General features: G+C 40.4%; 1 protein-coding gene across 13 annotated transcripts in view; it reads left to right on the top strand.

Moving 5' to 3' along the window:
* Window positions 1-24,983, top strand: part of HSPG2 (heparan sulfate proteoglycan 2) — a 175,991-nt gene that overhangs the window by 137,256 nt on the left and 13,752 nt on the right. For 9 of the 13 annotated variants that reach the window (XM_063436821.1, XM_063436819.1, XM_063436825.1 and 6 more), the window contains 24 exons: window positions 3,467-3,605; window positions 3,968-4,111; window positions 4,365-4,499; window positions 4,722-4,903; window positions 5,518-5,713; window positions 6,181-6,360; window positions 6,807-7,067; window positions 7,479-7,641; window positions 8,146-8,243; window positions 8,914-9,180; window positions 9,429-9,541; window positions 9,640-9,787; window positions 9,897-10,013; window positions 14,282-14,299; window positions 15,250-15,334; window positions 15,890-16,034; window positions 16,260-16,359; window positions 16,488-16,597; window positions 19,733-19,838; window positions 19,974-20,072; window positions 20,241-20,462; window positions 20,896-21,140; window positions 21,512-21,683; window positions 23,766-23,888. In XM_063436821.1, coding sequence (XP_063292891.1) covers window positions 3,467-3,605; window positions 3,968-4,111; window positions 4,365-4,499; window positions 4,722-4,903; window positions 5,518-5,713; window positions 6,181-6,360; window positions 6,807-7,067; window positions 7,479-7,641; window positions 8,146-8,243; window positions 8,914-9,180; window positions 9,429-9,541; window positions 9,640-9,787; window positions 9,897-10,013; window positions 14,282-14,299; window positions 15,250-15,334; window positions 15,890-16,034; window positions 16,260-16,359; window positions 16,488-16,597; window positions 19,733-19,838; window positions 19,974-20,072; window positions 20,241-20,462; window positions 20,896-21,140; window positions 21,512-21,683; window positions 23,766-23,888 — 3,568 coding nt within the window. The remainder of the gene's footprint in view (window positions 1-3,466; window positions 3,606-3,967; window positions 4,112-4,364; window positions 4,500-4,721; window positions 4,904-5,517; window positions 5,714-6,180; window positions 6,361-6,806; window positions 7,068-7,478; window positions 7,642-8,145; window positions 8,244-8,913; window positions 9,181-9,428; window positions 9,542-9,639; window positions 9,788-9,896; window positions 10,014-14,281; window positions 14,300-15,249; window positions 15,335-15,889; window positions 16,035-16,259; window positions 16,360-16,487; window positions 16,598-19,732; window positions 19,839-19,973; window positions 20,073-20,240; window positions 20,463-20,895; window positions 21,141-21,511; window positions 21,684-23,765; window positions 23,889-24,983) is intronic. The other 4 variants (XM_063436827.1, XM_063436828.1, XM_063436826.1 and 1 more) reach the window with 1 other exon arrangement.

Raw genomic sequence — 24,983 nt, 5'->3', positions numbered from 1 at the left:
TGATATCACTACTGTAATATTATAAGGTTATTACATCCAATCACTGATATCACTACTGTACTATTATAGGTTATTACAGCCATTCACTGATATCACTACTGTACTATTATAAGGTTATTACAGCAAATCACTGCTATCACTACGGTAATATTATAAGGTTATTACATCCAATCACTGATATCACTACTGTACTATTATAGGTTATTACATCCAATCACTGATATCACTACTGTAATATTATAAGGTTATTACAGCCAGTCACTGATATCACTACTGTAATATTATAATGTTATCACATCCAATCACTGATATCGCTACTGTAATATTATAAGGTTATTACATCCAATCACTGATATCACTACTGTACTATTATAGGTTATTACAGCCAATCACTGATATCACTACTGTAATATTATAGGTTATTACAGCCAATCACTGATATCACTACTGTACTATTATAAGGTTGCTACAGCAAATCACTGCTATCACTACGGTAATATTATAAGGTTATTACATCCAATCACTGATATCACTTCTGTACTATTATAGGTTATTACATCCAATCACTGATATCACTACTGTAATATTATAAGGTTATTACATCCAATCACTGATATCACTACTGTACTATTATAGGTTATTACATCCAATCACTGACATCACTACTGTACTATTATAGGTTATTACATCCAATCACTGATATCACTACTGTACTATTAAAGGTTATTACATCCAATCACTGATATCACTACTGTAATATTATAAGGTTATTACAGCCAATCACTGATATCACTACTGTAATATAAACATTCAATCACTAATATCACTACTGTACTATTATAGGTCATTACATCCAATCACTGATATCACTACTGTACTATTATAGGTTATTAATCCAATCACTGATCTCACTACTGTACTATTATAGGTTATTACAGCCAATCACTGATATCACTACTGTACTATTATAGGTTATTATATCCAATCACTGATATCACTACTGTAATATAAGGTTATCACGTCCAATCACTGTTATCACTACTGTACTTTAAACATTCAATCACTAATATCACTACTGTACTATTATAGGTCATTACATCCAATCACTGATATCACTACTGTACTATTATAGGTTATTAATCCAATCACTGATATCACTACTGTACTATTATAGGTTATTAATCCAATCACTGATCTCACTACTGTACTATTATAAGGTTATTACAGCAAATCACTGATATCACTACGGTAATATTATAAGGTTATTACAGCCAGTCACTGATATCACTACTGTAATATTATAATGTTATCACATCCAATCAATGATATCACTACTGTACTATTATAGGTTATTACATCCAATCACTGATATCACTACTGTAATATTATAAGGTTATTACATCCAATCACTGATATCACTACTGTAATATTATAGGTTATTACAGCCAGTCACTGATATCACTACTGTAATATTATAATGTTATTACATCCAATCAATGATATCACTACTGTACTATTATAGGTTATTACATCCAATCACTGATATCACTACTGTAATATTATAAGGTTATTACATCCAATCACTGATATCACTACTGTAATATTATAAGGTTATTACATCCAATCACTGATATCACTACTGTAATATTATAAGGTTATTACAGCCAGTCACTGATATCACTACTGTAATATTATAATGTTATCACATCCAATCACTGATATCACTACTGTAATATTATAAGGTTATTACATCCAATCACTGATATCACTACTGTACTATTAAAGGTTATTACATCCAATCACTGACATCACTACTGTACTATTATAGGTTATTACATCCAATCACGTATATCACTACTGTACTATTATAGGTTATTACATCCAATCACGTATATCACTACTGTACTATATAGGTTATTACAGCCAATCACTGATATCACTACTGTAATATTATAGGTTATTATATCCAATCACTGATATCACTACTGTACTTTTATAGGTTATTATATCCAATCACTGTTATCACTACTGTAATATAAGGTTATCACATCCAATCACTGATATCACTACTGTACTGTCATAGGTGATTACATCCAATCACTATCACCACTGTACTATTATAGGTTATTACATCCAATCACTGATATCACTACTGTGCTTTTATAGGTTATTACATCCAATCAGTGACATCACTACTGTAATATTATAAGGTTATTACAGCCAGTCACTGATATCACTACTGTACTATTATAGGTTATTACAGCCAGTCACTGATATCACTACTGTACTATCATAGGTTATTACATCCAATCACTGATATCACTACTGTGCTATTACAGGTTATTACATCCAATCAGTTACATCACTACTGTAATATTATAAGGTTATTACAGCCAGTCACTGATATCACTACTGTACTATTATAGGTTATTACAGCCAGTCACTGATATCACTACTGTACTATTATAGGCTATTACATCCAATAACTGATATAGCTACTGTAGTATTATAAGGTTACTACATTCAATCACTAATATCACTACTGTAGTATTATAAGGTTTACATCCAGTCACTGATAACACTAGTGTACTTTTATAGGTTATTACATCCAATCACTGATATCACTACTGTACTATTACAGGTTATTACAACCAGTCACTGATATAACTATTGTAGTATACGTTTATTACAGCCAATCACTGATATCACTACTGTAATATTATACGTTATTACATCCAATCACTGACATCACTACTGTATTTATTAGAGGTTATTATTAGGTTATTACAGCCAATCACCGATATCACTACTGTAGTATTTGAAGGTTATTACAGCCAATCATTAATTAACTACTGTAGTATTATACGGTTATTACATCCAATCATTAATATCGCTACTGTAGTATTATAGGTTATTTCAGCCAATCACTGACATCTCTACTGTAGTATTATAAGGTTATTACAGCCAATCACTGATACTTATAGGTTTTACAGCCTATCACTTATAAGGTTATTATAGCATTTTGTTGACATCACTACTCTAGTATTATAAGGCTATTACAGACCCCGGCATCTGTACAATACAGTTAGAAAGCTATTACATCACAGACATATAGTGGTTTGATATGCTGGTTTAATGTCACTCTTAATTTACTTTTTAAATAATCTTATCTAATATGAGTTATAGGATGGGGCAGATTAATATTATAACATGTAATCTATATTCTAACCAGCATGCTATAACATTTAATATATATTGTGCCATGTTAATTCCTGCACACTATATCATGGTTTTTGCCCCTTCAGTTTTTGCTGCAAATACTGAGCAGGTTATATACACGTCCAAGTTGTGTATGACATGGTCAGTGATCTGAGTGGAAAGATGTACAGGGATCTGAGTGGACTGGGTACTAGTACTATGAGCTTAGTCGGTGAAAGAATTGAAGATGTCTGTTTTGTGTTCCTAGATCTCGGGTTCCCATCTCCTCATAACCCAAGCTTCTACCGTTGACTCGGGTGAATACGTCTGTCACTATACCAGCGCCTCTGGAGTCCACAAATCATCAGTGATTGTCTCTGTCATTTCAGGAGCCGCCTCTTCTTATCGTGAGTGAATGGATAGCGAAAGATTCATTCAGTTGTCCAGTGTGTAACAATTTAATGTACCTTCGTGCAGAGATATTTCCTTCCTGCTGGATTGGGCTGAAGAAGCTTTTAAGGAAAAGCAAATTTAAATATTGTGTATTAAATGTGGTTAAATGTGCCTAGTTATTATGTTTTTTTTTTATTTTTATTAATTTTCTTCTTCAACACCAGTAGGTGTTCACTCATTCTGCCTTTTTTAAAAGACCTCAGGTTGCCTTTATATTAAAGTGCAACTTACTTCTTCGTTTATGTGTGGTAGAGAGAGGTAGAGAAAACAAGAACATGTCATTTATATATTATATCAATTTTCCCTTCTTTTGTAGGTCTCCAGAGTCCAGTTATCTCTGTTGACCCACATGCTGCCACAGTAAGCCCGGGGGAGAATGCCACATTTAAATGCCGCATTCATGATGGTGCCAAACCCATTCGTGTAACTTGGCAGATGAGACATAACCAGGAATTGCAGGGTATGAAATATTAATGTTTCTGTTAACAATGTGTCATACTAGAGTTATATTGTGTATTGTGTGGAGACTATCGATATAATGGTGTATGTCTGCTCTTTACTGAGGATTAGTCGATTTTGGGCTTGTGGTTTAAAATCAGGATAAGATGGAGGGATGGATGAGTAAGCTTTGTCGGGATTCAGCGGTTACATATTCTGATTGAGATCTAATATCAGTGAAAAGGTTCAAAGGTTCCTCTGTCTTGTATTTAAAGATAATGTGCACATCAGTTCCGATGGTTCCATGATAACCATCATCGGTGCTCACCATAAAAACCAGGGATCCTACCAGTGCGCAGTGTCCAACAGCTATGGAGTAGCCCAAAGTGCCGTGCCTCTTCTGGTACAAGGTATGGAAGCTTTATTGGTTGTAAGATCTTATGTATATCACAAATAAACAAAAAAGATTTTTAAGTTGCAAACACATGACGTTGTTACCTTTTCTAAAGTTATCTTCTAGTCCATCCATCACTAGTGATGTTATTAGAACCTAGTTCTCACATCAATGAATAACTTGTACAGCGAGATCCAATCAGTGATATGTCTAACAGTTTTTTTATGTGGCTTTGCAGGACGACCCACACTTTCTGTGATTCCATCTGGTCCTATCAGGGTGAAAGAGGGGGACTCCATTAGCGTGGAATGTATGGGGATCGGAGACCCCCGGCCTTTAGTCAGCTGGCGCCGCACGGGCTCTCGACAGGACCTAAAGCAGCAGAACCGCTTGCCAATAGATAGCCATGCAGTATTACAGGTCAGACTATTGTCCTACTTCTTAAACAATGACATTTACCATTTACCAAACTGGCCCGTGTCATGTTTTGATAAGAAAAGACATGTGAATAGTGTAAGTGCCCATAGAAGCAGGACATACTGTTTATGTCACATTTAAATCTACCTCCCGAAAGATAAGTCCTATCATAGGACTGATGCTTTATGTATGCTGGTGAGATAGCTCAATGTTTAGAGCTCCATCTATAGTATTTCTAGAGTCTCTTGACTGTCAGTAAAGTCACCTCAGCATTTTATCATGCTGTGGTCGATAAAATGACCCTATTCCTAAGACATTCCTAATACCCTATGCCTACGACAGATTTGAAAACTGCTGAGAATCTTAATGTTCCTTTCCTGGTTAAATACTTATTTTTAAATGAAATCAGATTGTTTGTGAAATAAGCAAACAGAAAAGACCAGTCATAGATTTGAAGACAGGCAGAACTCAGTTATGTTGCTTTTGTAATTGTGGTTAGCCATATGTTCTTCAATTTAAAGCAGATACTGTTTACAATCTATGGAATGCACAGATCCCAATATCTTACCTTTAGTTTGCACCTTTAATGAGCTTGCATACTCTTGTATATATTTTAGATTTTGTCAGCAAAACCGGGAGACTCTGGATCATATACTTGTGTCGGACAGAATCCATCTGGCTCTACTCAGGCCCATGTAGAGGTTTATGTGGACAGTCGTGAAATAAAACACAATGCGCCCACAGTAAGCACTGACCAGCCCGTTCACATTGTGTTATCTGGGGAAAAGGCTACTTTGAGCTGCTCTGCTGAAGGTAAGTGACCTTTCACTGAGAACTTTATAAACACTGACATTTTAGGATTGGTGGACCTAGATACAGTGTAATCATTTTATCTTTCTGGAGTCTAATCATCCCTCCCTCCTATAGATAAAAGGACATGCAATAAAAATAAATAATGACTTTGCCTATTTGGCTATGTGTTAACAGTGCCATTGTTACATAAATCCTAGTACTAATTCAGGCACAGTAATGCATTTAGTGTCTTCTCTCTCTCTCTATATATATGTTTATTATAATTAGATCAAATATTAACATATCAATAGAAAATTGTCACAGTTTGTTGCTCTTCTGTGTCTCTGTTACCTTTTTTGCCATATATATGTGTATTGATATTGAGGCATTGATAGAAAAAACTCAGTTACAGGAAATCAGGCACAATCATAGAAATATCAGTAATACCATTTTAAAATCTCTGCTACCTTTTTAACTCCTCTATGTAGGTAACCCAACTCCCACCATCACTTGGTCCAAACTGCGAGCTCCATTACCATGGCAACACCAAGTGATTAATAACAGTCTGATCATCCCCAATGTTGCACAGCAAGACTCCGGACAGTATATCTGCAATGCGTCCAATCCAGATGGATACTCTGAGATTTTCATAACGCTGGATGTGGAGAGTACGTCTTCACTACACGCTCTTTTTCTTGTTTTATGTTTTTCCTGGATTTTATTGTTTGTTCATTTAGTGCTGTGTTCAGCTTGTCTAGTTTTTATCATTTTATTTTACAGACTTTCTTATTATAAATCTGTCCTAGGAATTGTTTATTTAATTGAATTACTTTGTACGTGCAAACACAACCGTTTTTTAGTGTGTTAGCTATGCTTTCTGTATCCATCTGGCTAACTGATAATCTGAGTACAAATACCCGCACACCTCTTTAAAACTGATCAATGTGATCTGAGCTGCATTATGTTTGCAATGCAGGGAGTTTGCTTGGTTTAAAACACCTCTGCATTCTTCGCATGTTAATCATATATTTTTCCTCCTGTGCAGAAAGATTAAATATTTAAGTGCATCATACAGTAATTAAACTTCTGATCTTCATGTTTCTGTCATTGACAGTCCCTCCATATGCCACTACTGTTCCTGACGAGGCATCTCTGAGCATTGGGGAAGCAATACAGCTCAAATGCTTGGCACACGGAACAGGTCAGCTGAAATATGAGTGGTCCAAAATTAATGGATCTTTATCTGAGAGAGCCACTGTGAGAGACAGCATCCTGCACATCAATTCAGCCAAAGCAGGGGATGCAGGGACATATCGCTGCGTGGCCAGCAACAAAGTGGGTCATAGTGAGGCATTTACACAAGTCAGCGTTTTAGGTAAGTTACTGTGGACGCCATGCGAACTGTTGTGGTGTCGAATTGGATCACGCGTATCAAAAAGTCATTTTTCATAAATTCTCGGCATCCACATATAATCCTGGGCCACAAATACGCAATGTTTTGTCAGAAGCAATCTTTACTGGTATCCTCTGAATATTTTCCTTTTGAGGGCAAATCTTAATATATAAGGACTGTCTCTTAATAATATCCTTCAAATTAATAGTAGGGTGATGTCTGGGGGGGGGGAATTACCCCTCACAATGCAACATACTATTCATGCTCAATGTCATTTTGTGTTTGAATTCTACAAAACACTTTCAACAACTTCAAGACTGATTTCAGTCTGTTCTAAGTCCTGCATGGACCTTAATGCTGATAGCATGTTAATGTATTTGCTTCTTTATTCAGCTTCATTTTCTGTGCGAGTTTCACCTCAAAGAGACACAAAAGCTGTGGGTGGAAATGCTGAGTTCACCTGCCAATTGATCGGAGATCATGGGGCTAGAATACAATGGATGAAAGAAGGGGGTCAACTTCCACCAAATCATAGTGTTCAGGGAGGAGTGCTTCGGTAAGTAAGCGGGACGCAATTTAGTATGAAGCCTTTATCGCACCGCAGTAGCATTAACATTAAACTGTACGGCAGTAACTTTAAAATTGCATTGTGCCACACCATGGTCAGGAACAAATCATGCAAATGTGGCCTGAGTTTAGATTCTGATTAATAGCGTGCTATGTATTGGGTAGCACCATGAATATCCGTGCTATCAATCACATCATTAAGCTGGAATCAGATAACACTTCTTGGAGAGAAGCAAACTGGAACTGTTACTGGCAGTATTCAGAACCTGCACGAAATGGATGATTAGAATGAGAAAGATTCTTTTCAAAACACAGTAACGTCTCCTTGCTTTGTTGGTGGAGAATATTAGGTCATTCTTGACAGATAGCTCATATACACACCAGCATCAGATCGTAGAACAGTTACACAAGTACTCATTGAAAATACATACAAAATACAATTCTGATGAAATTGTCACTGCACCCAATTAATCTTGTAATGCCGCATCCACAGGATTTCCAACCTGGAGCGTGGTAATGAAGGAGTCTACACATGCCGAGGGGTCAGCCGATTTGGCCAAGCTCAGGACAGTGGGAAACTAGCCATTCAGGGTATGAGATCTGCTTGTAACCTTAAATCTTTTATTTGTCAACCTCAGTATGATCTGAACATGTTTATAATTGCCGATCCTGTAAAGAATTTAAGCCAAATGCTGTCCTTTCTGAGGCATTCCAACTAAAACGTAGGTATGGGTTGTGCTAGTTTAAGCAATTTTCATTTTTATTTTTTTTAATTTAAATAATTTGTGAGTCTGTCATTGCATAGCCTGACATACAATGCACATCATAATTCAGTGGACATCTGTCTTTGAGAGCTAATGGTTGGTATGGCATTATTGAAGAAGATATTCAAACATGCATAATGTACGTCATGGAAGATTATACCTGAATGTGCATGCTTGCTTCTGGTAACAGTGCCAGCCATGTGTTATATCAACCTCTGCTGCATTGCTCACACTGGGACATGCATCAATAATGGTTACTTGGCTGAGGATATGGGGAACAGTCACTGCCAGAAAAGTTCCACTTTAAAAACATTTCAAGACTTAGAGTTAAACAAATAAAACACTCATCAAGAAATTTAGGAATGCTTTGCCAGAATCGATAGCTTGCATTGTTCATCATATAATTGGACCTGAATGTTTTTATTTAACATCTTTCTAGAATTCCTACAATTGAACTTGCTATACATATTTACCTGATTCATGTTGTTCTTTCACAGTACTGCCCAGAGTTAGGATCAACATCCGCACCTCTGTGCAAACCGTACTGGTGGGCAACTCTGTGGAGTTTGAATGTCTGGCCATCGGAGACCCCCGGGCTAAGGTAACGTGGAGTAAAGTAGGAAGCCGTATGCCCCCAGACGTGCAGATCAGCGAAGGCATGATAAAGATTGAGCAGGTGAAACAGTCCGACGCTGGACAGTACCGCTGCACCGTATCCAATGACGTTGGGGAGACGCAGTCACATGTCATACTTCATGTACAATGTAAGTGCGTTGTTACAGATTTGTACTGTACAAAACACTGATTATTATGGCCTCCCTTTGTATACCAGACAACGGAATATAATAAAATATGTCAATTTCTTTCATTTTTGTGACTGAGTTCACTAAATATTGTTAATACAATTCATATTTAATTTCCTTTTAACGATTGCTGTTTTTTGTTTTTAGCTGAAAGAAGTCCATAATGAGTGTCTGGTTTACAAAAACCTGTGTTTATGTCTCATTCACAGCCGTTCCACAAATTGCTGCTCAGCCTGATATGAAAGAAATAACAACAGGATCAACTGCGGTGTTTCCATGCCTGGCTTCAGGCTTCCCTGTCCCTGAAATCACTTGGACCAAGGTAATCATCTTCTTATTGTGCTGCTATAAATGGGGACGGCACTATTCTGCTAATAGCCCTGTTTTATGAGACCTGCTGATACATGTTATAAATTTCAGTTGGAGGGTGACCTCCCCAGTGATGCACGAATTGAAAACAACGCGTTAACCATACCTTCTGTGAAACCTGAGGATGCTGGGACATATGTCTGTACCGCAGCCAATCGCCAGGGCAGAGTAACTGCCTTCTCCATGCTAAAGGTTCGAGGTGAGCAGATTCGATCACATTACTGACCTTTAACAGCAAGAAAGGAAAATGTAATTTGGTTATTCCAGATTGTGTTTGTAATTGACTAATTGTCATGTTATAATTTCAGAACGCGTTGTACCCTATTTTACGGGTCGCCCTCAATCGTACCTCACTCTTCCAAATATTAAGGATGCTCATAAGAAATTTGAGATAAAGATAACTTTCCGACCAGACACTGCTGATGGTAAGAAAATTGTCACAGATTGTGTTATAGATTGTATTATCGCCTGTGCATCGCTTTTTGTACCCCAGGTTTCTCTTCTTTATTTTACATCTTTATTCATTGACACAGCCTTAAGGGGCTTATGGCACTTTGTATTTTCAAAACAATAACGTGTTTTTTTTTTAAATGGAATTCAAAATATCATCTAATCTCCAAAAAAGCCTGGGACATTTCTCTCTGTTTTCTATTTGTATTTAATTTATTGTAAATGTTATCAGATCTTTTTTTAAAGAATCTTCATGAGTCATTCCTTCTACGTCATTCTAAAAAAATACAAAAATCACAAACAAAAACATTTCATTCTTCTTCCAATATGGAAATGAGCTGTTTATCATTAGAAAGTTGTGTGCGGGCTCCCAGTCTGTTTTATTGGTTTTACTTGGTTTCCACATGGTCAGTCTCTCCCCTCTCCCTGTTCCACGGGGTCACCTCTCACAGTCTGTGTTATTGGTTTTACTTGGTTCCCCCACATGGTCAGTCTCTCCTCTCTCCCTGTTTCATGGGGTCCCCTATCACAGTCTGTGTTATTGGTTTTACTTGGTTCCCCCACATGGTCAGTCTCTCCTCTCTCCCTGTTTCGTGGGGTCCCCTATCACAGTCTGTGTTATTGGTTTTACTTGGTTCCCCCACATGGTCAGTCTCTCCTCTCTCCCTGTTTCATGGGGTCCCCTATCACAGTCTGTGTTATTGGTTTTACTTGGTTCCCCCACATGGTCAGTCTCTCCTCTCTGCCTGTTTCACAGGGTCACCTCTCACAGTCTGTGTTATTGGTTTTACTTGGTTCCCACATGGTCAGTCTCTCCTCTCTGCCTGTTTCACAGGGTCACCTCTCACAGTCTGTGTTATTTGTTTTACTTGGTTCCCACATGGTCAGCCTCTCCTCTCTCCCTGTTTCACAGGGTCACCTCTCACAGTCTGTGTTATTGGTTTTACTTGGTTCCCACATGGTCAGTCTCTCCTCTCTGCCTGTTTCACAGGGTCACCTCTCACAGTCTGTGTTATTGGGTTTACTTGGTTCCCACATGCTCCGTCTCTTCTCTCTCCCTGTTTCACGGGGTCACCTCTCACAGTCTGTGTTATTGGTTTTACTTGGTTCCCCCACATGGTCAGTCTCTCCTCTCTGCCTGTTTCACGGGGTCACCTCTCACAGTCTGTGTTATTGGTTTTACTTGGTTCCCACATGGTCAGTCTCTCCTCTCTGCCTGTTTCACGGGGTCACCTCTCACAGTCTGTGTAATTGGTTTTACTTGGTTGCCACATGGTCAGTCTCTCCTCTCTCCCTGTTTCACAGGGTCACCTCTCACAGTCTGTGTAATTGGTTTTACTTGGTTCCCACATGGTCAGTCTCTCCTCTCTCCCTGTTTCATGGGGTCACCTCTCACAGTCTGTGTAATTGGTTTTACTTGGTTCCCACATGGTCAGTCTCTCCTCTCTCCCTGTTTCCCGGGGTCCCCTCTCACAGTCTGTGTTATTGGTTTTACTTGGTTCCCACTTGGTCAGTCTCTCCTCTCTCCCTGTTTCACAGGGTCACCTCTCACAGTCTGTGTTATTGGTTTTACTTGGTTCCCACATGGTCAGTCTCTCCTCTCTCCCTGTTTCCCGGGGTCACCTCTCACAGTCTGTGTTATTGGTTTTACTTGGTTCCCCCACATAGTCAGTCTCTCCTCTCTCCCTGTTTCACGGGGTCACCTCTCACAGTCTGTGTTATTGGTTTTACTTGGTTCCCACATGGTCAGTCTCTCCTCTCTCCCTGTTTCACAGGGTCACCTCTCACAGTCTGTGTTATTGGTTTTACTTGGTTCCCACATGGTCAGTCTCTCCTCTCTCCCTGTTTCCCGGGGTCACCTCTCACAGTCTGTGTTATTGGTTTTACTTGGTTCCCCCACATGGTCAGTCTCTCCTCTCTCCCTGTTTCACGGGGTCACCTCTCACAGTCTGTGTTATTGGTTTTACTTGGTTCCCACATGGTCAGTCTCTCCTCTCTCCCTGTTTCACGGGGTCCCCTCTCACAGTCTGTGTTATTGGTTTTACTTGGTTCCCACATGGTCAGTCTCTCCTCTCTCCCTGTTTCCCGGGGTCCCCTCTCACAGTCTGTGTAATTGGTTTTACTTGGTTCCCACATGGTCAGTCTCTCCTCTCTCCCTGTTTCACAGGGTCACCTCTCACAGTCTGTGTAATTGGTTTTACTTGGTTCCCACTTGGTCGGTCTCTCCTCTCTCCCTGTTTCACGGGGTCCCCTCTCACAGTTTGTGTTATTGGTTTTACTTGGTTCCCACATGGTCAGTCTCTCCTCTCTCCCTGTTTCCCGGGGTCACCTCTCACAGTCTGTGTAATTGGTTTTACTTGGTTCCCACATGGTCAGTCTCTCCTCTCTCCCTGTTTCACGGGGTCACCTCTCACAGTCTGTGTTATTGGTTTTACTTGGTTCCTACATGGTCAGTCTCTCCTCTCTCCCTGTTTCACGGGGTCACCTCTCACAGTCTGTGTTATTGGTTTTACTTGGTTCCCACATGGTCAATCTCTCCTCTCTCCCTGTTTCACAGGGTCACCTCTCACAGTCTGTGTAATTGGTTTTACTTGGTTCCCACATGGTCAGTCTCTCCTCTCTCCCTGTTTCCCGGGGTCCCCTCTCACAGTCTGTGTAATTGGTTTTACTTGGTTCCCACATGGTCAGTCTCTCCTCTCTCCCTGTTTCACGGGGTCACCTCTCACAGTCTGTGTTATTGGTTTTACTTGGTTCCCACATGGTCAGTCTCTCCTCTCTCCCTGTTCCCCGGGGTCACCTCTCACAGTCTGTGTTATTGGTTTTACTTGGTTCCCACATGGTCAGTCTCTCCTCTCTCCCTGTTTCCCGGGGTCACCTCTCACAGTCTGTGTTATTGGTTTTACTTGGTTCCCACATGGTCAGTCTCTCCTCTCTCCCTGTTCACAGGGTCACCTCTCACAGTCTGTGTTATTGGTTTTACTTGGTTCCCACATGGTCAGTCTCTCCTCTCTCCCTGTTTCCCGGGGTCACCTCTCACAGTCTGTGTTATTGGTTTTACTTGGTTCCCCCACATGGTCAGTCTCTCCTCTCTCCCTGTTTCACAGGGTCACCTCTCACAGTCTGTGTTATTGGTTTTACTTGGTTCCCACATGGTCAGTCTCTCCTCTCTCCCTGTTCCCCGGGGTCACCTCTCACAGTTTGTGTTATTGGTTTTACTTGGTTCCCACATGGTCAGTCTCTCCTCTCTCCCTGTTTCACGGGGTCACCTCTCACAGTTTGTGTTATTGGTTTTACTTGGTTCCCACATGGTCAGTCTCTCCTCTCTCCCTGTTTCACGGGGTCACCTCTCACAGTCTGTGTTATTGGTTTTACTTGGTTCCCACATGGTCCTTCTCTCCTCTCTGCCTGTTTCACGGGGTCACCTCTCACAGTTTGTGTTATTGGTTTTACTTGGTTCCCACATGGTCAGTCTCTCCTCTCTCCCTGTTTCACAGGGTCACCTCTCACAGTCTGTGTAATTGGTTTTACTTGGTTCCCACATGGTCCTTCTCTCCTCTCTGCCTGTTTCACGGGGTCACCTCTCACAGTCTGTGTTATTGGTTTTACTTGGTTCCCACATGGTCCTTCTCTCCTCTCTGCCTGTTTCACGGGGTCCCCTCTCACAGTCTGTGTTATTGGGTTTACTTGGTTCCCACATGGTCAGTCTCTCCTCTCTCCCTGTTTCCCGGGGTCCCCTCTCACAGTCTGTGTTATTGGTTTTACTTGGTTCCCACATGGTCAGTCTCTCCTCTCTCCCTGTTTCACGGGGTCACCTCTCACAGTCTGTGTTATTGATTTTACTTGGTTCCCACATGGTCAGTCTCTCCTCTCTCCCTGTTTCACAGGGTCACCTCTCACAGTCTGTGTTATTGGTTTTACTTGGTTCCCACATGGTCAGTCTCTCCTCTCTCCCTGTTTCCCGGGGTCCCCTCTCACAGTCTGTGTTATTGGTTTTACTTGGTTCCCACATGGTCAGTCTCTCCTCTCTCCCTGTTTCACAGGGTCACCTCTCACAGTCTGTGTTATTGGTTTTACTTGGTTCCCACATGGTCAGTCTCTCCTCTCTCCCTGTTTCACGGGGTCACCTCTCACAGTCTGTGTTATTGGTTTTACGTGGTTCCCACATGCTCCGTCTCTCCTCTCTTCCTGTTTCCCTGTTTCCCCATCTGTGTTCCTTACTCTGTCACTTTCCATTTCTCTCCAGCACTGGTTTTCTATTCAGGTAAGATCAATATTTGCTTAGAATTCTCTGACAAACTTGTTCCATATTTAAATACTACCAAGAGTTGTTGATTTCTCTGCCTGTGGTTTGAATTGGACACATTTGGTGGAGTGTGGCGCTGTAGGTACTAATAGTTTACTATGGGAAAGTAGTGAACCTTCCAGACTAATGCGAGTGAGATAGTCCGGGGCTATAGTTTCAGTTTCTAGTTTAACTCCAGTGAGAGAGTGCAGCCTACTAGGGACGAGTGGGATTATATTATATGTCTGCTCTAAGACAGTGTAATAACAGAGTTTTGATATCTGGCCTATCTCACTAACGCAGTAAATTTATTAAGTGACTGGTTTTACTCACCATCATGTCAGTTAGTGGCATTATCCTGTGTGACATGCATGTTATACCAGTTTAAATGGCATTACCCTGTGAGAAAATCCAAGACAGTTTGAGTTGCATTATCCATATTAATTCCAGTGAGACCGCATGCAGCACCAGTGTGAGTGCCGTTATTTAATCTAACGTTCCAGACGTTTTTGTGGTGCCCTCGTTTAACATATTCTCTGTCTGCTTAATTCCTATTCTAGTAGTTCAGGCTGTTACAATTTAATTCCAGGAATGCAATTCTGCTGCTCCTGTTTGAATTATTACAGGCGGTATTATTGTCACTGCAATGTCTCCAGTCTGTAAACGCAGCTATGGCATCTGCTATTACTACACAGACACCACGTGTCATATTGACTATCTTGAAACAACCAGGATAGCACGTTTTTGCCATTGTATCCATTTGCATGCAAACGTCACCCAATTCACTGCCCAATACACAAATGGTGTATTTTAAAACTGGTCCCCAGAAAGTGTCTCTGCATCTGACTCAGGATCGTAGTAGAATTTACACGATGTAACCCTACTCTAGTGAGATGCACCTTCTCACACGTCTGTTTGGTTCCTTGCAGGAATGCTGGTTTATAGCGGACAGAAGAAAAGCAGCGGAGCCGATTTTGTCTCATTTGGATTAGTGGGAGGACGCCCTGAATTCAGGTAAAATATGACATTCTTCAGTCCTCAAAGGGCTTCCAGCAAACTTGATTTAAAAGATATTTCACCTTTTCAGGGTTTCTAAATGAATTAGTTGAAAACGGTGTAAATTACACAATTCTTCTTTGTTCTTTCAAATAAAACATGAGTCTTTCCATGACTGCTTGGGTGCTGGAGTAAACATTATAATGTATTCTAGGTTTAACACAATCTTTTTTCAAGGTATTCGTGTAGAGATGTACCTCTGTCACCAAGCAGATGGACTTTAATCTTAGATTTAAAAGAATTCGACCTCGTACAGCTCAGATAAACGTATTTCATGTTTTGTCCAATCAAATCTTTGACTGGCTCTCAGTTTAATCATTTAATAATATTCATAGAATGTGCAGGCACTAATACTAATTAATTAAAATTTATGAATGTAAGCCTACAAAGAACTTGTATTGCCATGGCACTCATCCAATGAATTGTTTAATTTGAAACATGTTCATCTCAGATCACAGCAGCTGAAAGCCATCTTTTAAGCGATAAGCACATTCAGTTTTTGGGCAATTTTAGGTTTGATGCCGGTTCAGGAATGGCCACCATTCGCTCTCCAACTCCTCTGACATTGGGCAAGTTCCATACCGTGACTCTCTACAGAAATCTTACCCAGGGTTCCCTTGTGGTAGATCAGGATGCACCGGTTAATGGAACATCACAGGTATCTTCTCATATGTAAATATGATTATGTGCATGTATCAAGTTATGCAATATCTACTATGGAATGAGCAAAAGTTGAAGGTACTAACAGAGTTCCTGTAGTGTTAGTCATGATGGAGAGAACTTTATACGTTTGCAGTTATTTCTATACTAGAATATCTTTTGATGGAGAAACAGACTTTGGTAGTGCTGTTTTTATATTGATGTACATTCTGTTTATGTGTAGGGTAAATTCCAGGGGCTGGATCTGAACGAAGAGTTATTCCTGGGAGGATATCCTAATTACGAGATCATCTCCAAAACTGGTCTAAGCAGTGGGTTTGTCGGTAATGGATTTCACCACTATATTTACTTAGCTTTTACTAGTTTTATCTGATTTGTATGGTTTGATTTAAAGATGAGGCACCATTTCATGTGTCTTCTATTCCATCTCACCTTCTGTCTCTTTCTCTAGGTTGTGTTCACCAACTTGTCATCCAAGGAGAAGAGGTGATTTTCAAGGACCTAGATTTGAGATCACGTGGTATATCCAACTGTCCAACCTGCAGAGATCATCCCTGCAAGGTACGTCATTCCCAATCGCTCAGTAATTGAAAAAGACCATCAGAATTTATCATAGATTCTCTGTGAAACTGATCTCCAGTCTGATCGCTCCCTTTAAACCATCCAAACACACTTAATGGTAAAGAAAATAGATATATGCACCAAAGAGATGATTGCCACATTCAATGTTCTGAGTATTCTGAATAAAAAACAAAAGGGTTTATCCAACTATAGAGCGATAAAGAGAAACATAGTGCAATTTTGTATAACACACAAAAAATTATTTTTGTGCCAAGTGGTCACTCACACTTTAACTTATAAAGCAGGGCATGTAGTAATCAACGGAGAACTCAGGCAATTTCTTGCTTCCAATGGTTGGTCGTGCAGATCTCAGCAGTATGTAAAATAAAGTGCATCCAAAATGAGATGTAGGAAAATGTAGGTGAAGTATAAAAATAATTTATTACTTACACAGAGGTAAGGATCAATCAGCATTAAACACAAATAAAATCTGTCCACAATCTGTCCAACGCGTTTCCTCCCAATCAGGGACTTCTTTACAATAGTCAGACAGGAAAACAAATGAATAAAAACATCCCCCCTCCCTCCCTCAGTCCCTCCCTAATACACCCCACAATTAGTTGATGGATGTCTTCCATATGCTGTTCGGCTTGATTTCAGCTGCTCGCAGTTAGGTCGCATATACTTCCTAGTTTCGGGACTGTGACGTCATCGCGTTCCGTTCGCGGCGTCCGTTATGCGTTCCATTGAATCTCTTTACTCGCATGGTGGCTCCTGCGTTCCATCAGATCGAGACAGTTCCCAATAGTGTCAGGAGATGACATAGATACGAGATAGTATAGAAGGGGATGAAAAAGGTTTCTTTAAACATTCTTTCCCATATGATCAATGATCAATATATATTTGTATACAAATATAACAATAATAAAATAAAATAAAAAATAACAAGGGTCTCTATGTGTAATTATATAGACATTCTTGATGCACCTCATTTGCATTTAAAGGAGTACAGTTTACAGTCATCCAAATGAAAATAAAACAAATGGATATCCATGATGCTTATAACAAATTTATTTAATTCTATATTTATCTCTTAATAGAGGATGTAGCTATGACAAGGGGTGATTGGTTTAAAGTGGTGTATATACTCAATTATAAGGAAGAAAGACTTTGAATCTTTATTTAATGAATTTCTAAAAAGGGGGAAATTCTACCAATATATGTAATTTACTAATTGTAAATGATCTTTTAATTTATTAGGTATATTAATTAGGTAAAACTTTTGATTTCAGAAGGAATAAACCCCTCCATACTGCACATAGTAATGTAGAGAGACCCTCTTACAATGTTATACATGGTCAGATAAACTTAAAAAAAAAAACTATTTACAAAATACAAAACCAACTCTAGAGAATTTCCAAGCAGCATGAGATGAAGGTCAAGTGAAGTGGAAAATATGAATGGTAAAATAAAATTTGTTATCCTGTCTGACTATTGTAAAGAAGACCTTGAGGAAGTCCCTGATTGGGAGGAAACGCGTTGGACAGATTGTGGACAGATTTTATTTGTGTTTAATGCTGATTGATCCTTACCTTTGTGTAAGAAATAAATTATTTTTATACTTCACCTACATTTTCCTACATCTCATTTTGGATGCACTTTATTTTACATACTGCTGAGATCTGCAAGACCCGGGGCCGGCCTAAGGGGTGTGCGAGCTGTGCGGCCGCATAGGGCACAATGGAACAGCGGGCACCCTGTGGCCGACACAGCTCGCACATGGCTGGTGTCAGGGTGCTAAAATAGGTACCCGGATGGAGAATTACTTATTCTCCACCCGGATCTAAAAAAAATAAATAATAATAATTAAAAATTGGTGGGGGTGGGGCTTAACGACCGGCGGAGGCAGGGCTTATCGTGAGGCGGAGCTAATACCACTGCATAAGCCCCTGCACAGGAAGAGGGATGAAGGAAGGACAACAACCAAGTGCATCCACTCCCCCTTCCAACCAAAATGGAAAGAGGTAATTCTGTGTGTGACTGCTTGTCTGCCTGTTTGTGTGTCTGCATGCCTGTGTGAGACTGTCTGCCTGTGTGTCTGCATGCCTGTGTGAGACTGTCTGCCTGTGTGTCTGCATGCCTGTGTGTGTGTGTCTGTGTGTCTGTGTGACTGTCTGCCTGTGAGTGACTGTCTGTCTGACTGCCTGTGTGTGCCTGCCTGCCTCTGTGTGTGTGAGACTGTCTGCCCGCCTGCCTGGCTGTGTGTGACTGTCTAGACTGCCTGTGTGTGACTATTTGCCTGTGTGTGTGTGTGTGTGACTGTTTGCGTGACTGACTGCCTGCCTTTGTGTATGTGTGTGTGTGTGTGTCTGACTGTGTGTGTGTGGGGGGGGGGGGGGGCGGGGTGCCTGCCTGTGTGTGTGACGGCCTGCTGTGTGTAACTGTTCGTGATTGTGTGCCTGTAACTGTGTGTGACTGTCTGCCTTTAACTGTGTGTTTGGCTCTGTGACTGTCTGCCTGTAGCTTAGCATGTGTGACTGTCTGCCTGTAACTGTGTGTGTGCGTGTCTGACTGTCTGCTTTGTAACTGTTTGTGTGACTGTCTGCCTGGGCCTGTGTGTGTGACTGTATACAGGCAACATGGTGGGTGGGGGGGTACCGTGAAGCCTTGTCGCACAGGGCGCCTAATGGCCTAAGGCTGGCCCTGGCAAGACCAACCATTGGAAGCAAGAAATTGCCTGAGTTCTCCATTGATTACTACATGCCCTGCTTTATCAGTTAGTGTGAGTGACCACTTGGCACAATAATTATTTCTTTAGTGTTATACAGAATTGCACTATGTTTCTCTTTATCTCCCTATAGTTGGATAAACCCTTTTGTTTTTTGCCTATGTATTTGTGGAAGATTTGAGGAGATCTTCGGGTTAAAATCCCTAACTAAAATGGAAGTTAGATATATATATATATATATATATTTAACCCTTTGTTCTACTAAACACGCGAATAATCACCTAAGCACTATATAGTGATATTGGTGAAAATTGACCATTGTAATATTTTTCTGTGATAGAGTGAAAGATTTTGCACTTTTCTTTGTATTCTGAATAAAGTCTGACGGTTGCTTTTCTGTGTTATAGAACAGAGGAACATGCCATGATACAGATACAAGCTATGTGTGTGTCTGTCCTCCAGGATTTGCTGGGAGTAACTGTGAACATTCACAGGCCTTGCACTGTCACCCTGGTGCGTATCTTTTAGCTCTGGCCATTAACGATGCTGGCTGTACTTGGAGTTTGAAAGGGAAAACTAAAATCTGCATTTCCACTGATCACATGCATAACTCAATACTGTGTTCACTTTTCTTTTGCAACATCTTAGGTGCCTGTGGTCCAGATGCCACGTGTATTAACAGAGCCGATGGTCGCGGGTACTCCTGCCGCTGCCACCTTGGGAAATCTGGAAACAAATGCATGGAAGGTTTGAGATTTAATACCATGATTCACTTACTCTTTAACAGACTTCTACATCAGTCTGTTTCTTCTTTCATTGTGTCTTTCTTCATCTACCTCATTATTTCCCTCTTCTGTTAATACACAGGTTTTAGCACTTATCTTGTCATGCTTTCCTTCTCGTTTCTGCTCACAGGTGTTATGGTAAGCATACCATCCTTTAATGGAGAGTCATCTTACATCTCCTACCCTGCTCTCACCAACATCCATAATGAGCTTCGAGTGGACATGGAATTCAAGCCTCTCTCTTTGGATGGGCTTCTTTTCTTTAGTGGTGGGAAAGGTGCTCCTGTTGATGATTTTGTTTCTCTTGCCATGGTTGGGGGCCACCTGGAATTCCGCTATGAACTTGGATCAGGTACAGTCTTTAATTTGTGGGGAGGATTGGTTTGAGTTTTAGCTGCCCTCAATATTTGCGATTTTAGCACAAAAATCTATTCAACTGAATTATTTTGTATTTGCTGTCCGACATCTTTGGATATGTATTGTTCAATATTGTTAGAAAAACTTTCTAAATGATTTATTTGATGTATTTTTATATATTGCTTAACGAATCATTTGGAAAGCTTACAAAATTAAGTTCTTAGTAACAAAAAAGTCAAATTATGCAATACAATAATCTAACCAATATGAATTGGAAAAAATAAACTGTCCCACTTGGGAACCTGAAAGAGGCTAAATCTAACTGTGTGTTTGGAAAACAAATAGAGTAAATGTAGCAAACAACATGGAATGGTATTTAATTTTATGGAATATTTGTGAGCTTAATAATTCTTATGTTTACCATGCAGGATTAGCAATTATGCGAAGCCTTGAGCCCATAGCCTTAGGGCGATGGCACAAGATATCTGCTGAACGTGTGAATAAGGATGGTACATTGCAGGTGGACAATGACCCACCACTGAAAAGGTCATCACCAGGGAAGAGTCAGGGTCTTAACCTGAAGACTTTAATGTACCTTGGAGGAGTGGATGGCTCTGTGGATTTGCCATCTCCTGCAAACATCAGCCAGAACTTTAAAGGTTGCATTGGAGAAGTGAGTAGTGTTGTATTTTAAAACCGTGCTGGGCATCCCCTGGCACCCTTTATATTAAAGTGATTAACTCTTCGGAGCCAGGAGACAGGCCATCCCATGTGGGCAATATAGGGACCAGATTATTGGCAATCTCTTTTCTCCCAATTAATTGCTCTTTACCCCGCAGCTCCAGGAAGGGTTAGGGGTCATTAAGGGGACAACACCTTTTAAAATACTTAATTATCTAATTGTTAACAGAGGAAGCCAATTGGCTTAGTACTCAAAACCCTATAATGGCCGTGAGCTGTAAAAATCCAGCATCAAATGGCCTTATTATAGGAATTTGTTCTATTGTTGTGTGCTGTTCTTAAGGATGCTACTGTCTTCTGTAGGTTTCCATTAATGGAAAGAAAGTGGACATCTCATACAGTTTTGTTGACAGCCGTACTGTTGGCCAGTGCTACGACAGCTCTCCATGTGACCGTATGCCGTGCCTCCATGGAGGAAAATGTATGCCCACAGGGGAGTACGAATATCAGTGTATTTGCCAGGATGGCTTCAGAGGTGAGGTTCCTGCTCTACCAGCATATTGATATTATATCACTGTATGTATGATGACTTCCTAGCATGTACTATTATCTGTACTATTATATAATTAAAGCCTCGATTTAGTATTGTTGGCTAAGATTTTCAAATGATTTAATATTTTTGGATAAACTTTTAAAACGAAGGAAAAGGTGTTACATGTGCACTCCCCAAATCCCTATGCACATTTAAATAGCGGTTATTAGGAACTCCAATGGCCATTAGATATAAGCCCACCTGCCACGTCAAGCCTAACCTCTTGGGTGGGTCCTACACCAACATTTCACCTTGCTTGCTTTAGGCAAAGAAATCTCTAATGAGACAGAGAGCGGTATTTTTTAAAACCCTACATACTTATTGACCCTTAATAGGGAACACATGGGGTGGGTGACAGCATTGTAACATAGCTATGTGATACAAAAGTGAAATATACAAATATAAATCCTGCGCTCAAACTCTTACTACTCTTTGGCGGCAGCAATGACCATAGTACACATCAGCCCCAATACATACAGTAACAACAAAGACAATAGAGTTACCTGCACACGCCGCACATCCCTGTGCATATTTAAATAAATAAATAATATAAATAATATTTAAATAAATGGAGGGTTTTTAGTAAATCCAATGGCTGTTATATGTAAGCCCTTCTGCCAACTTTTAAAATGATTTAATATTATGAAAACTACCGTATTTTTCGCTCCATAAGACGCACTTTTTTTCCCCTCAAAAGTGTCTGTGCGTCTGTGCGTCTTATGGAGCGAATATGAAGCTTTACTTACCTGTCTTGCAGCGTTGGCAGGCAGCACAGGGCGCACCGCGGTAGTGGAACTTGAATTTCATGTTCCGGTTTCCGGCGGGACTGAAAGGAAGTGTGCACAAGCTGAGTGCGCACTTCCTTTCAGTCCCGCCGGAAACCGGAACATGAAATTCAAGTTCCACTAACGCGGTGCGCCCTGTGCTGCCGGCCAACGCTGCAAGACAGGTAAGTAATTATGGGACAAGGGGAGGGGGACAGTATGGGAGAGAAGTCTATGGAGGGGGGGAGATGAAGTCTATGGGGAGGGGGGGGAGATGAAGTCTATGGGGAGGGGGGGAGATGAAGTCTATGGGGAGGGGGGGAGATGAAGTCTATGGGGAGGGGGGGGAGATGAAGTCTATGGGGAGGGGGGGGAGATGAAGTCTATGGGGAGGGGGGGGAGATGAAGTCTATGGGGAGGGGGGGAGATGAAGTCTATGGGGAGGGGGGGAGATGAAGTCTATGGGGAGGGGGGGAGATAAAGTCTATGGGGAGGGGGGGAGATGAAGTCTATGGGGAGGGGGGGAGATGAAGTCTATGGGGAGGGGGGGGAGATGAAGTCTATGGGGAGGGGGGGGAGATGAAGTCTATGCGGAGGGGGGGGAGATGAAGTCTATGGGGAGGGGGGGGAGATGAAGTCTATGGGGAGGGGGGGAGATAAAGTCTATGGGGAGGGGGTGGATGAAGTCTATGGGGAGGGGGTGGATGAAGTCTATGGGAGAGAGGAGAAGACTATGGGAGGGGGGGACACTATGGGACAGGGGAGAAAAAAAATATTCTGTACAAACTGTCCCATAGTAAGAAACACTATGGGACAGTTTGTTCAGAATATTTTTTTTCTGGGTTTCTTCCTCTAAAAACTAGGTCTTATGGTGAGGTGCGTCTTATGGAGCGAAAAATAAGGTATTTTATTCTTGCATTTTTTTTATTGCATATTTTAAATTGTAACATTTAAAAAATATATATTTTAAACGTTTATCCAAAATTATTACATAATTTGAAAAGCTTATCTAATAATAATAAATTCAGGACTAACAAAAAACAAATGTTGGGATCTGAAATAATTGGAGCCGTACAAAGTGTAAATGAAAGATTTGTGCTGTTTACTATTTAATGCCAAATCTGTGAAATTTGTTTTTGTTTGTTCTTTAGCATGCAATTATTTTGTGTTTATTTCAGAAAACAAATTTATCAGGTAGATTATCTCAATCATTCAGTTAAAATTGTCTGTGTTACATTTGCCACAATTTTATCTCTTTTAGGAGATCGCTGTGAGACTCATGAAGATCGTTGCCAGATACACAACCCCTGCTTCAATGGTGGCATTTGCAAGGACAACAGATGTCACTGCTTGCCAGGATTCTCAGGAACGCTGTGTGAACGAGGTAAGAAGGCAGCCCAGTGGACACATTGTGTAGCTACAAATCTGCCACCACATTTACTGCATGATAGTGCTAACTATTTCACTAGTGGACACCTATGGGAAATAAAACAACACTTGTGCATGCAGCTCTAGGCCCAACCTGCAGTTAAAATATTTGGGGAGCATTACTGGGCACTCCCAGTGCTGAAGTAGTAAGCTATAAAGCACTGCTTTCCTATGGCACTGAAATAAACAAAGCATATGACCATGCATATAACCAAGAGTCTTGGGGACTCTTAGAGGAAACACTCACAACTAGTCCCCTTTAAGGATCTGGGTACTGTGAGCCCTCCTATGTGATCGTCACCTCTTAAAAAACAAGTATGATACACTAATCAGGAAAGTAAAAGCAATGCTTTCTCTTTCCCCTCCAGTATGAGGGATGAGGAGCTCGTTTGTTTGGTGAGGAGTCACTGAATCCTTATGCCCATTCCTTTTGCCATTGGATTATAGGGTTATATGGATCAAAGTTGTTCTAGCACATATACAGCTTCATGCCCAGAAATAGGACCAGCCTACTTGTCCTAAGTCAACTCGTGATATTAATTCTGCACCCAGCCATAACAAGGACATCCCCAACTTTCCTTCAAGAGATCTGTGATTAGAATTTCCTACGTCCTGGCCACTTATTATGCAACATCTGCCTCTGATCTAGAATAATGTCATGCTTAAATAAGTCTAATCTCCGCATCATTTGTCAGTGAAAATAAAATACATTTGAAAAGCAAACTTTAAAAACAAAACAAAAAAAAACAAACACAAACATAACTCAATGTGTCCGATAGATTTCACCAATTAGAATCAATTACTGAGAGTCATGCGTCAATTGTGAAATTACTGGTTGGTGACAAAATAAATCCTATTGCTAGTTTTAGTGGCATGCAGTAAATCAGGCCTTATTATTTACATCAAGGTTTATGTACTATAGGATATGTACCAAATATTATGTATAACCCTAGTCAAATACCAATGACTGACTGTTGAGAGGCTCTAAAAGCTTTTTACGGACATTCCTAGCCTGTGTTCCTCCCGTATTAGGGGTGGGAAGCTCTGAGCT

Source organism: Pelobates fuscus, chromosome 11 (genome assembly GCF_036172605.1).
Source record: "Pelobates fuscus isolate aPelFus1 chromosome 11, aPelFus1.pri, whole genome shotgun sequence".
In the NCBI taxonomy this organism is placed as follows: Eukaryota; Metazoa; Chordata; class Amphibia; order Anura; family Pelobatidae; genus Pelobates; species Pelobates fuscus.
This window is presented reverse-complemented; position numbering and strand designations above follow the sequence as displayed.